The 13,662-nt window shown below is 38.0% G+C and overlaps 1 protein-coding gene across 1 annotated transcript in view; it reads right to left on the bottom strand.

Moving 5' to 3' along the window:
- The window catches only part of IARS2 (isoleucyl-tRNA synthetase 2, mitochondrial), a 65,648-nt gene that overhangs the window by 50,287 nt on the left and 1,699 nt on the right, over positions 1-13,662 (bottom strand). Inside the window, exon 2 of the mRNA XM_001488053.7 lies at positions 13,510-13,632. Coding sequence (XP_001488103.3) covers positions 13,510-13,632 — 123 coding nt within the window. The remainder of the gene's footprint in view (positions 1-13,509; positions 13,633-13,662) is intronic.

The following is a 13,662-nucleotide window of genomic DNA, read 5'->3' as shown; positions in this document are numbered from 1 at the left end:
TAAATAGGTGTAAAGAACTTAAAGGAAACTATGATTAAAGAGGTAAAGGAAAATAAGATGACAATGTCACATCAAATAGAAAATATCGAGATAGAAATTAGTAAAAAAAAAAAAGTATAATAGCTGAAATGAAAAATTTCATTTGAATGAAAACAATTTCAATTTCATTTGACGAGCTCAACAGTACACATAAACTGGCAGAAGAAATAAGCAGTGAACTTGAATATAGATCAACAGAGATTACACAAAGCAAGAAAACAGAGAGGAAAATGATGAGAGCCTCACAGAAATGTGGGACATGCATATTCAGCATACCAACATACTGGAGAAATAATTTAATATACCAATATAATAAGAGGAATGGGATTTTCAGAGGACAGGAGAGAAGGAAGCTGAAACAACACACCAAGAAATAACAGTTGATAATTTTTCAGATTTACCAAAAAACACTAACCTACGCATCCAAAAAGCTCACTTAACTCCAAGAAGAATAAACAAAAGAGATCCAAACCAAGAAACATCATAGCAAAAATGCTGGAAGTGCGAGACAAGGAGGAAACCTAGAAAGCAGCAAGAGAAAAAGAACTCATCATATACAAGAGAACTCCAACATGATTAATAGCCGACTTCTCAGCAGAAACAATGGAAGGCAAAGGGCAGTGGAATCACATATGTAAAGTGCTCAAAGAAAAATGTCAGCCAAGAATCCTATATCCATCAAAGTGATGTTGCAAAAATGCAAGCCAAATAAATCCATTCCTTTATTAAAAGAGAGAGAATTTGTTGCTAGCAGAGCAATCTTACATGAAAGAATAGAAAAGTTCTTCAGGCTGAAAGCAAGTGAGTACAGTTCACTCGCTTTCAAAGTAGTTCAAAGCAGTCACTTGCTTTCAAAGTAGTTCAAAACCACAGGAAAAAACAAAGAGGACTGCTAAAGGTAATTAAATATTTATAAATGACAGTAATAAATGCATATTTACTATTCTACTTTCTTCTCCTAACTGGTGTAAAAGACAAATATATAAAATAATACGTATATGGTGTGTTGTTGAGTGTATAACATATAGAAAGGTAACATATTTGCCAATAATAGCATAAAGGAAATAGCTATGAGAGATGCCGTACTGGGATAAGAAAATGACTACAGATGGTAAAGGAATAATTATAACAATGTACTGTGGGGTTTGTAACATTAATAGACGCAACATGTGTAACAAAACCACAAGAAGAGGGAGAAAGGAACAGAACTATATAGGAGTAACATTTCTATATCTCACTAAAATTAAGCTAATAGAAATCTGAAATTGATTCTGACAAGCTGTGAGGTATATGCAAGCCTTAGAGCAACCACAAAAAAATAATGAAAAACATAGTGAAACAGTAATTAAAGAAATTTAAATGAGAGACGTCACACAGACAGTGGAGTAGGAGACCATCTATCCGTCCCCTCACAAAGAACAACAATTAGATACTTATCCACGAATGAAAATAGCTCTGGGAGAGTTCTGGAGCCCACTTAAGAATCTTCAGCAACACAGTGGAACAGAAACCTGAGAATAACCACACAAGAAGGGTGGGAAAAACAGTTTCCTTTTCCCTGCATCATCCCACCACCCAGGCCTCATTTCTCAGCGCCAAGAGGGTGTTCCTTGGCCTGAGAAGTTCCCCACTCCAGGAAAAGGAGCACAGGGTGAATGATCACAATAACAGTAGAGGACTTCAGTACCCCATTTTCACCAATGGACAGATCATCTAGACAGAAAATCAATAAGGAAACACTGGACTTAAACTCTACTTTAGACCAAATGGACGGAACAGACATATGCAGAACATTCTATCCAACAGCAGCAGAATACACGTTCTTCTCAAGTGCACATGGAACACTGTCCAGGATAGATGATATATTTATTAGTCCACGAAACAAGTCCAAACAAAGGTAGGAAGACTGAAACCATACCAAGAATCTTTTCTGACCGTGATAATATGAAACTAGAAATTAAAAACACAGAGAAAGCTGGAAAATTTACAAATAAGTGGAAAGCAAACAACACATTTCTGAAAAATCCAGTAAGTCAAAGAAGAAATAAAAAAAGAAACAAAAAATATCTTGAAACAAACAAAAATAGAAACACAACATACCAAAACCTATAGGGGGCAGAGACTGCATGGCAACAACGTGAACCACTGGATTGCACGGGCTCTAGCCATGGCTGAGAGTGGCCAGACACCTCAGGTCTGAGTGCTCCTGCTGCAGTACCTGCACGCCTGGATGCACCACTGCCTAGTGGGTGGAGGTTCACAAAGGATTAGTGATCTACGTGCTTTTTCAAGGGAGCCAATAAAGAATTTCTTGCCAAAATGTGCAATACACTATTAAATATGAAGTTAGGTAAGACTGAAAATACCAAGCACATCTCTACGTTGGATCTACTGGTAACATTCTTATCATCCCTCAAGCCATCCATGCAGGGGGAGTAAAAGGAAGAAACACGCAGTATCACTCTAACTCTGGGAAACAAGCAGGGTTAGAACTTTACTCCCAATTTGTAACTCTATGTGGAAAAGAATTAGCTGCTAACAGCAAATGTGCTGAAGCTGGGGTTTTGGTGGAACATGGCACTTACAGGAACAGGCAGGTGTTAAAGCTGAATACAAATGCACCATACACACACTCAACTGAGTTTTATAAAATTAACAGTTTCTACAGTTGTTTTCTGGTATAAATTGATCTAGACTATAATTAAGATTTTCTTCTCCTTTGTGTTGAATACATTCATCTGCAGCATTTTTTGACATGAAAATCCTGGGTCCCATCCATAACTGCAACTGCTAATTGGGTGATCATGCCAAGTCACTCAGACTCTGGATCTCAGTCACATTTCACCCTGCTTTCCCCTACACTTCCACTCAAAAATCTGAAAAATGCTTTCTACTCACCTCACAGTCATTACAGAAATGTTCTAAGAGAGCTGTATTTACATATTTTGCAATAAAGAGTTTTGAGTAATCAAAAGAAATATATTTCTTATACCCTCAAATGTATGTAATATGTAATAAAATAGTTATTTGTATTAAAGTTAGGTAAAATCTAGCATAAACCAATTATAATCTTGTCAATTTTCTTTTAATATTTCCGTTTTCCATATTTTGAAGGAATGAACGTGTGATTTACTATTCTTTTTGATAATATCTATGAAAATATAATATAGAAATGTTACTGTACATTACAGTACCTCTTTCCAAGGACATCCAAGTGCTTTAAACTATTTTAAGAATCTTTAGTTGATAAAGCAACAAAGTATAGGGGATTAAAAGTTGCTTTTATTTTTTTTTTCAGTTTTTTACCAAAACAATCTATGTTTCACTTTCTGTGTTTGGTTTTTAAAAGTCACCACCTCATTAAACTAGTGTTAGTTCATAAATATTTTAGGAAGTTCCTTCTCGTTGAATTCGATTGCTATGAAAGAAGAAAAAGGGAAGCTTTCCACTGGAATTATATGAAAACAAGCTGACTTGTCCATTCATTTCCATGTTACCTACTTAATGCCTTGGAGCCAGTGTCACTTTTTCTAATAGTGAATGCGATGGACTAGATGCCTGTGTCCCCCACAAATTCACATGTTAAAGCCCTAACTCCCATAGTGATAGTATTTGGAGATAGGGCCTCAATAGCAAAAAAAGCAAATAATTCAATTAAAAACGGGCAAAGAACCTGAACACAGATTTTTCCAAAGAAGACATACAAGTGGCCAACAAGTACATAACAATGTGCTCAACATCACTAATCATAAGGAAATGGAAATCAAAACCACGATGAGATATCACCTCTCACCTGTTAAAATGGCCATTATGAAAAAGACAAGAAACTGGGGCTGGCCCAGAGGCACAGTGGTTAAGTTCACGTGTTCCACTTTGGAAGCCCAGGGTTCACAGGTTCAGATCCCAGGCATGGACCTAGCACCATTCATCAAGCCACGCTATGGCGGCATCCCACATAAACTAGAGGAAGACTGGCACAGATGTTAGCTCACTGATAATCTTCCTGAAGCAAAAAGAGAAGGATTGGCAATAGATGTTAGCTCAGGGCCAATCTTCCTCACAAAAAAAAGAATAAAGAAAAGAAATAATAAGTGTTGGTGAGGAAGTGGAGAAAAGGGAACCCTTGTACACTTTCGATGGAAACGTAAATTGGTACACCCACTATGGAAAACAGTATGGAGGCTCCTCAAAAAATTAAAAATAAGAACTGCCGTATGATCTAGCAATTCTACCTCTGGGTATTTATCTGAAGGAAATAAAAACACTACCTCAAAAAGATATATGCACCCCTATGTTCACTGCAGCATTACCTACAACAGCCAAGACACAGAAGCAACCTAAATGTCCATCAATGGATGAATAAAGAAAGTGTGATGCAATAATACACATGCATATTATTCAGGCACAAAAAAGAAGGAAATCCTGCCATTTTAAACTACATGGATGGGGGGCGGCCCTGTGGCTGAGTGGTTAAGTTTGTGCGCTCTGCTTCCACGGCCCAGGGTTTTGCTGGTTCGGATCCTGGGCACAGACATGGAACTGCTTGTCAGGCCATGGTGAGGTGGCACCCCACATGCCACAACTAGAAGGACCCAGAACTAAAATATACAACTATGTTGTGGGGGGGCGGTTTGGGGAGAAAAAGCAGAAAGAAAAAAAAAGAAGATTGGCAACAGTTAGCTCAGGTGCCAATCTTTAAGAAAAAATAAACTACATGGATGGAACTTGAGAGCATTATGCTAAGTGAAATAAGTCACTCAAATAAGTACTCTCAAAACTCAGCTTAGGGGCCAGCCCAGTGGCACAGTATTAAGTTCACACATTCCACTTCAGTGGCCCGTGGTTCACCAGTTCAGATCCTGGGTGCAGACATGGCACCCCTTGTCAAGTCATGTTGTGGCAGGTGTCCCATGCATAAAGTAGAGGCAGATGGGCACAGATGTTAGCTCAGGGCCAGGCCAGTCTTCCTGAGCAAAAAGAGGAGAATTGGTGGTAGATGTTAGCTCAGGGCTAATCTTCCTTAAAAAAAAAAAAAAACGAAAACACTCAGCTTAAAGGGAGACCTTCTCTGATACTAAAGTCAAAAAATTATTCTAAAATGTATATACACAGGCAAAGAAACCAAAATAGCTAAAGCAATGTTAAAAAAACAATAAAATAGGAAGAATCTGACTACCCAATTGCAAGACTTATTCTGTAGCTATAGTAATCAAAGTCGTGGTATTGATAGAAAGACAAACACACAGATCAATGGAACAGAACAGACAATCCAGAAATAGACCCCACAAATTTGCTCAACTGATTTTTGCCAGTGATACAAAAGCAATTCATTAGGGAAAAGCTAGCCTTTTCAACAACGTTTCTAGAGCAAGTAGACATCCATAAAGAAAAAAATAAACCTCAACCTCAGTCTCACATCTCGCATAAAAATACACTCAAAATGGATCAAAGATTTCAAAATAAAATGTAAAACTTAAAGAAAAAATAAAGGAGGAAATCTTCAGGATCTAAAGCTAGGCAAAGAGTTCTTAGACATGACACTAAAAGCATGATCCATAAAAGGAAAAACTGATAAAGTGAACTTCATCAAAATTAAAAACTTTTACTCTACAATATATACCCTGTTAAGAGGACGATAAGATAAGCTACAGACTAGGAGAAAGAGCTGCAAACTGAATATCTGACAGAGATTTAGTATCTAGAATATATAAAGAACACTCAAAACCTAACAGTAAAAAAAATAATCCAATTAGAAAAACGGCAAAAGATATAAAGAGACATTTCACCAAAGAGGCTCAAATGATGACAAATAAATACACGAAAAGATGTTCAACATCATTAGCCATTAGGGAAACGCAAATTAAAACCACAATGAGATATCACTACACACCTATCAGAAAGGCTAAAATAAAAAATAGTGACAATACCAATGCTGCTGACAGGATGCAGAGAACCAGATCACTCATACATTGTTGGGAGGAATGTAAAATGGTACTGCCACCATAGGAACCAGTTCAGCATTTTCTCAAAAAACTGAACGTGCAACTACCATATGACCCAACAACTGCAGTCCTGAGCATTTACCCCAGAGAAATGAAAACTTACATTCACACAAAAACCTGTACATGAATGTTTAGAGCAGCTTTATTCGTAACAGCCAAAAGGTGGAAACAAGCCAGATGTTCTTCAAGAGGTGGATGGTTAAACAAGCTGTTGTCCACCCATGCCATGGAATAGCATACAGCAATAAGAAAGCAATGAACTACTGTTACACTCAACAACTTGGATGAGTCTCAGGGGAATTACGCTGAGTGAAAAAAATGTCTCTCACCTCAAGGTCTTTGCACTTGGCTCTACTTACCCCAAATATCCCCAGAGCTCACTCCGTTGCTTCCTTGAAGACTTTATACAAATGTCACCTTTTCAGTGAGGAAGATATCCTAGACCAATTTAAGGAAATTGCAGTTTGCCCAAGTGACCCTCCCTATTGCTATTCCCTGTTTTTATTTTCCTCCCCAGCACTTATCACTATTGTCTTAGTCCATTTGGGCTGCTATAACAGAATAGCATAAATTGGGTGGCTTAAACAACATAAATTTATTTCTCACAGTTCTGGAGGCTGTGGAGTCCAAGATCAAGGTGCCAGCAGATTCGATATCTGGTAAGGGCCACTTTCTGGTCCATAGGCCATCACCTTCTCACTGTAACCTCACAAGGCATAAGGTGACAAGGAAGCTCTCTGGGGTCTCTTTAATAAGGGCACTAATCCCATTGATGAGGGCTCTGCCCTCATGACCTAATCACCTCTAAAGGCCCCATCTCCAAGTACCATCACATTAAGAATGAGGTTTCAACTTCAGGGTGGCGTCAGCATCATGGTGGAGTGAGCTTTCCCAGTAATCTCTCCCCTCCAACATACAATGAAAGACATTCATACTCCAACAGAGGACATCCAAACACAACACAAAAAATGTCAGAGAGACCCATGAAGCCATATGATGGAGGGTGGAGAGGCTGGAGCTCCCCTTGGAGGAGGGGGAAGAGGGTAAGGGAAAACTTCACTCTCTCCCCTAAAGACAGTGATCCGGAACAGGCACGGCCTCTGAGAGGGAAGAAACAGTGGAGGGCATGTTTGTTTGCAGGAACATCCAGGATCCCTGAAGGCCCTTGCAGCCTAGAGGGAAGCCCTCTACTGGGGTGAAAGCTTTCACGGAAGGTGACCTTATCAAGCCAACACCCCAGGAGAGCAGATAATGAGAGCAGAGGGAGAAAACCCCAAGAGCACACAAGAGAAAGCACCCCTCCCCGCTCCCGCCCAGCACCAGCTCCAAAGCCTGGGATCTCGGCCGAAGGCAGAGGGTTCAGAACATGCAGCTATTAACCACCACCCAGTGGCGATAGGCAGTAACTGAGACCAAATAACACAAGGATGTGGAAAAATGGAGCCACTCTCCCTAGCAATATCAAACATTAAATTAGATCTCCCGACCAGAGAGAAAATGACAAGTACTCACCAATCAGTCCTGAGGACACAGAAATATGTAATCTAAATGACAAAGACTTCAAAATAGCTATCAAAAAAACTCAATGAGTTAAAAGAGAATGTAGAGAAACAATTCAATGAGTTAAGGAGCTACTTCACAAAAAAGATTGAAACTATAAAGAAGAGTCCATCAGAAATATTAGAGATGAAAGACACAATGGAAGAAATAAAGCAAAATATGGATTCCCTGAACGCTGGAGCAGACATCATAGAGCAGCATATCAGCATAATCAAAGATAAACAAGTCGAAATACTCCAGATAGAGGAGGAGAGAGAACTAAGACTAGAAAGAAATGAAGAAAGTCTCAGAGGAATATCCGACTCAATTAAGAAATGCAACATAAGAATTATAGGTATTCAAGAAGGAGAAGAGAGGGAGAATGGAGCAGAAAGCTTGTTCAAAGAAATAATAGCAGAGAACTTTCCAAACCTAGGGACAGGGATAGAAATCCATGTGGAAGAAGCTACCAGATCTCCTAAATATGTCAATGTAAAAACACCTACTGCAAGGCATATAGTAGGGAAACTGGCAAAAGAGAATGACAAAGAGAGAATACTAAGGGCAGCCAGGCAGAAGAAAATAACCTACAAAGGAACCCCTATCAGGCTTTTGCAGATTTCTCTGCAGAAACCTTACAGTCTAGGGCAGATTGGAATGACATATCCAAATCTTTGAAAGACAAAAACTTTCAGCCAAGAATACTCTATCCAGCGAAAATATCCTTCAGATATGATGGAGAAATAAAAACTTTCCCAGACATAAGCTAAAGGAGCTCATAGCCACAAGACGCCCCCCCCACAAGAAATCCTCAAGAAGGCCCTCATACCTGGGGAAAAAAAAGGGAGAGAGCGGTTACAAAGCACGGAGTAAGGAGATAAATAGGTAGACAGAATCAGACCAGGATAGCAAATACTCAAGTATAGCATTAAAGACAAAGGGAAGGAAAACATCAAAAACAAAATAGTCTTGTCTTTTTAACCACAAACTTGTAACACAAGATGGAATAAGATGCGAGAAAAACAATTTAGGCGGGGAAGAGGAAAGGGACTGAGTTGGTTTAGTTTAAGGAAATTAGAGGCCATGAGAAAAGGGACTATCTTATCCATGAGATTTTCAGTACAAACCTCATGGTAACCACTAAACAAAAAAGAACACAGACACAAATAACAACGAGAAAACAAAGAAACAGAACATAAAAAACTACGTAACTCGATTGGTAGACCAGAATACACAGGACGAGAAACAAAGGAAATGCAGGAGAACTGGAAAAGAAGTGATAAAATGACAGCATAAACCCCCCACATATCGATAATCACCCTAAATGTAAATGGATTGAATTCTCCAATAAAAAGACAGAGTGGCAAGATGGATTAAAGAACAAGACCCAACAATATGCTGCCTCCAGGAAACACATCTCAGCTCCAATAACAAACACAGGCTCATAGTAAAGGGATGGAAGATGATACTCCAAGCTAATGGCAAACAAAAGAAAGCAGGTGTCACAAAACTTATATCAGACAAAGTAGACTTCAAGATGAGACAGGTAAAGAGAAACAAAGAGGGGCAGTATATAATGATCAAAGGGACACTCCATCAAGAAGAAATAACACTTATAAATATCTATGCATCCAACACAGGAGCACCAAAGTACATAAAGCAACTATTAACAAACCTAAAAGGAGATATTAATAATAACACAATAATAGTAGGGGACCTCAACATTCCAGTCATATCAATGGGTAAATCATCCAGACAGAAAATCAACAAGGAAACAGTGGAATTAAGTGAAAAGCTAGACCAGCTGGACTTAACAGACATATATAGAACACTCCATCCAAAAGCAGCAGAATATATGTTCTTCTCAAGTGTGCACAGAACATTCTCAAGGATGGACAATATGTTTGGAAACAAGGCAAGCCTCAATAAACTAATGAAAATTGAAATAATAACAAGCACGTTTTCCAATCACAATGCTATAAAGCTAGAAATTAATTACAAGAAAAAAGCTGAGAAAGGGACAAAGATGTGGAGACTAAACAACATGCTATTGAACAAGCAATGGATCATTGAAGAAATTAAAGGAGAAATCAAAAAATATCTGGAGACAAATGAAAATAAAAACATACCATACCAACTCATATGGGATGCAGCAAAAGCCATATAAAGAGGGAAATTCACTGCAATACAGGCTCACCTTAATGAACAAGAAAAATCCCAAGTAAGCAATCTTAAACTACAACTAATTGAATTAGAAAAAGAAGAACAAACAAAGCCCAAAGTCAGCAGAAGGAGAGAAATAATAAAAATCAGAGCAGAAATAAATGCTATTGAAACAAAAAAAGCAGTAGAAAGGATCAATGAAACAAAGAGCTGGTTCTTTGAGAAGATAAATAAAATTGACAAACCCCTAGCCAGACTTACAAAGAAAAAAAGACAGAAAGTTCAGATAAATAAAATTAGAAATGAAAAAGGAGAAATAACAACGGATACCACAGAAATACAACGGGTTATAAGAGAATACTACGAAAATCTGCATGCCAACAAAATGGACAAGATACAGGAAATTGATAAATTCTTAGATTCTTACAACCTCCCAAAGCTGAATCAAGAAGAAACAGATAATCTGAATATACCAATCACAAGGAAAGAGATTGAAACAGGAATCAAAAGCATCCCAAAAAATAAAAGCCTAGGACCAGATGGCTTCCCTGGGGAACTCTACCAAACTTTCAGAGAGGATTTAATACCTATCCTTCTCAAGCTATTCCAAAAAATTAGGGAGGATGGAACACTTCCTAACACATTCTACAAGGCCAACATCACGCTGATACCAAAGCCTGACAAGGACACCACGAAAAAGGAGAACTACAGGCCAATATCACTGATGAACATAGATGCAAAAATTCTCAACAAAATTTCGGCAACCCGAATTCAGCAATTCATCAAAAGGATCATACATCACGATCAAGTGGGATTCATACCAGGGACAGAGTGATGGTTCAACATCCACAAATCAATCAACGTGATACACCACATCAACAAATTGAGGAATAAAAACCACATGATCATCTCAATAGATGCAGAGAAAGTATCTGACAAGATCCAACAGCCATTTATGATAAAAACTCTTAACAAAATGGGGATAGAAGGAAATTACCTCAACATAATAAAGGCCATATATGACAAACCCACAGCCAACATCATACTCAGTGGGCAAAAACTGAACGCCATCCCTCTGAGAAGAGGAACAAAACAAGGATTCCCACTATCACCAGTTTTATTCAACATAGTACTGGAGGTTTTGGCCAGAGCGATTAGGAAAGAGAAAGGAATAAAAGGAATCCAAACAGGGAGTGAAGAAGTGAAACTCTCGCTGTGTGCAGACAACATGATCTTATACGTAGAAAACCCTACAGAATCCATCAGAAAACTATTAGAAATAATTAACAACTACAGTAAAGTTGCGGGGTACAAAATCAACTTACAAAAATCAGCTGCATCCTGTACTCTAATAACGAACTCACAGAAAGAGAACTCAAGAATACAACTCCATTTAAAATTGCAACAAAAAGAATAAAGTACCTAGGAATAAATTTAACTAAGGAGGTGAAGGACTCATAAAATGAAAACTATAAGAAATCATTGAAAGAAATAGATAATGACATAAAGAGATGGAAAGAGATTCCATGCAAATGGATTGGAAGAATAAACACAGTTAAAATGTCCACACTACCCAAAGTAATCTACAGCTTTAATGCAATCCCTATTAGAATCCCAATGACATTCTTCACAGAAATAGGACAAAGAATCCTAAAATTCACATGGGGCAACTAAAGACCCCAAATTGCTAAAGCAATACTGAGAAAAAAGAACAAAGCTGGAGGCATCACAATCCCTGACTTCAAAATGTACTACAAAGCTTAGTGATCAAAATAGAATGATACTGGTACAAAAAGAGGCACACAGATCAATGGAATAGAACTGAAAGTCCAGAAATAAAACCACACATATATGGTCAGCTAATCTTCAACAAAGGTGCAAAGAACATACGACACAAGAACAAGAAAACATAGTCTCTTCAATAAATGGTTTTGGGAAAACTGGACAGCAACATGCAAAAAGAATGAAAGTAGACCATTATCTCCCACCATACACAAAAATAAACTCAAAATGGATCAAAGACTTGAAGATAAGTCCTGAAACCATAAAACTCCTGGAAGATAATATGGGTAGTACACTCTTTGACATCGAACCTAAAAGGATTTTTTTGAATACCATGTCTTCTCAGACAAGGGAAACAAAAGAAAAAATAAACAAGCGGGAGTTCATCAGACTAAAGAGCTTCTGCAAGGCCAAAGAAACTAGGAGGAAAACAAAAAGACAACCCACCAATTGGGAGAAAATATTTGCAAATCACATCTTCAATAAGGGGTTAATCTCCAAAATATATAAGGAACTCACACAACTGAACAACAAAAAACAAACAGCCCAATCAAAAAAAGAGCAGAGGAGATGAACAGACATTTTTCCAAAGAAGATATACAGATGGCCAATAAACACATGAAAAGATGTTCAACATCACTAATCGTCAGGGAAATGCAAATCAAAACTACACTAAGATACCACCTTACATCTGTTAAAATGTTTATAATCACTAAGACTAAAAATAACAAATGTTGGAGAGGGTGTGGATAGAAGGGAACCCTCATACCCTGCTGGTGGGAATGCAAACTGGTGCAGCCACTATGGAAAACAGTATGGCGACGCCTCAAAAAACTAAAAATAGAACTACCATATGACCCAGCTATCCCACTACCGGGTATCCACCCAAACAACTTGAAATCAACAATCCTAAGTAAGATATGTACCCCTGTGTTCATTGCAGCACTATTCACAATAGCCAAGACACGGAAACAATCCAAGTGCCCGCAGACTGATGATTAGATAAAGAAAATGTGGTGTATATATATACAATAGAATACTACTTAGCCAGGAAAAAAGATAAAATCATCTCATTTGCAACAAAATGGATGGACCTGGAAGTAATTATGCTAAGAAAAATAAGCTAGACCGAGAGAGACAAACAGCAGATAATTTCACACACATGTGGAATATAAACAACTCATGGACAAAGAAAACAGTTCAGTGGTTACCAGGGGAAGAGGGGTAGCGGATAGCCACATGGGGTGAAGGGGAGCATTTATGCGGTGACAGACAAGAAATAATGTACACATGAAATTTCACAATGATGTAAACTATTATGAACTCAAATAAAAAAAGAATAAGGTTTCAACATATGAATTTGCACGGTGTGGGGTGGACAGGGGACTGGCACACAACAAATAGTCTACAGCAACCATCCAACACATTATATATTTTATATATGTGCATGGGTGTGTGTATTTATATATGTAGCAATTATTTTTATTTTGTTCATTGCTATTACCAGTGTCTAGAACAATGCCTGGCACACACTAGGTGCTCAATAATTATTTACCGAATAAAATGATATTTACTGGAGCTGGCCCAGTGGTGTAGCAGTTAAGTTTGCGCACTATGCTTTGGTGGCCCAGGGTTTGCAGGTTCAGACCCCAGGCACAGACCTAGCACCCCTCATCAAGCCACAGTGTGGCAGCACCCCACATAAAACAGAGGAAGATTGGCAACAGATGTTAGCTCAGGGCCAATCTTCCTCACAAAAAAAGAAAAGAAATTTACTAATGTAAAATAGCAATAAGCTCAAAGCAAATGCCAGTGATGTTGTTTTTCAGAGTACTAAAACTGTTTATTGCTGCTTTCTTTTAAGACATTTTAGTTTAACTGCCAATGCAAATTCACATAATTCTCATAAAATTAGAATACACTCTTTTGTGAATCGTATTTAAATAAGATTCCCCTTAAATCGTATAAGCTAAATTATAATTACCTTATTTAAAGCATGTCCAACATGAGGGTCACCGTTTGCATAAGGAGGTCCATCATGAAGACAAAATTCTGTCTTTACTTTTCTTTCTCTTTGCCATGAGTAAAGTTCTGAAAATCCACATTTCTGTTTAAAAAGAACAATAATGTCTGAACA

This window comes from Equus caballus, chromosome 30, assembly GCF_041296265.1.
Source record: "Equus caballus isolate H_3958 breed thoroughbred chromosome 30, TB-T2T, whole genome shotgun sequence".
In the NCBI taxonomy this organism is placed as follows: Eukaryota; Metazoa; Chordata; class Mammalia; order Perissodactyla; family Equidae; genus Equus; species Equus caballus.
This window is presented reverse-complemented; position numbering and strand designations above follow the sequence as displayed.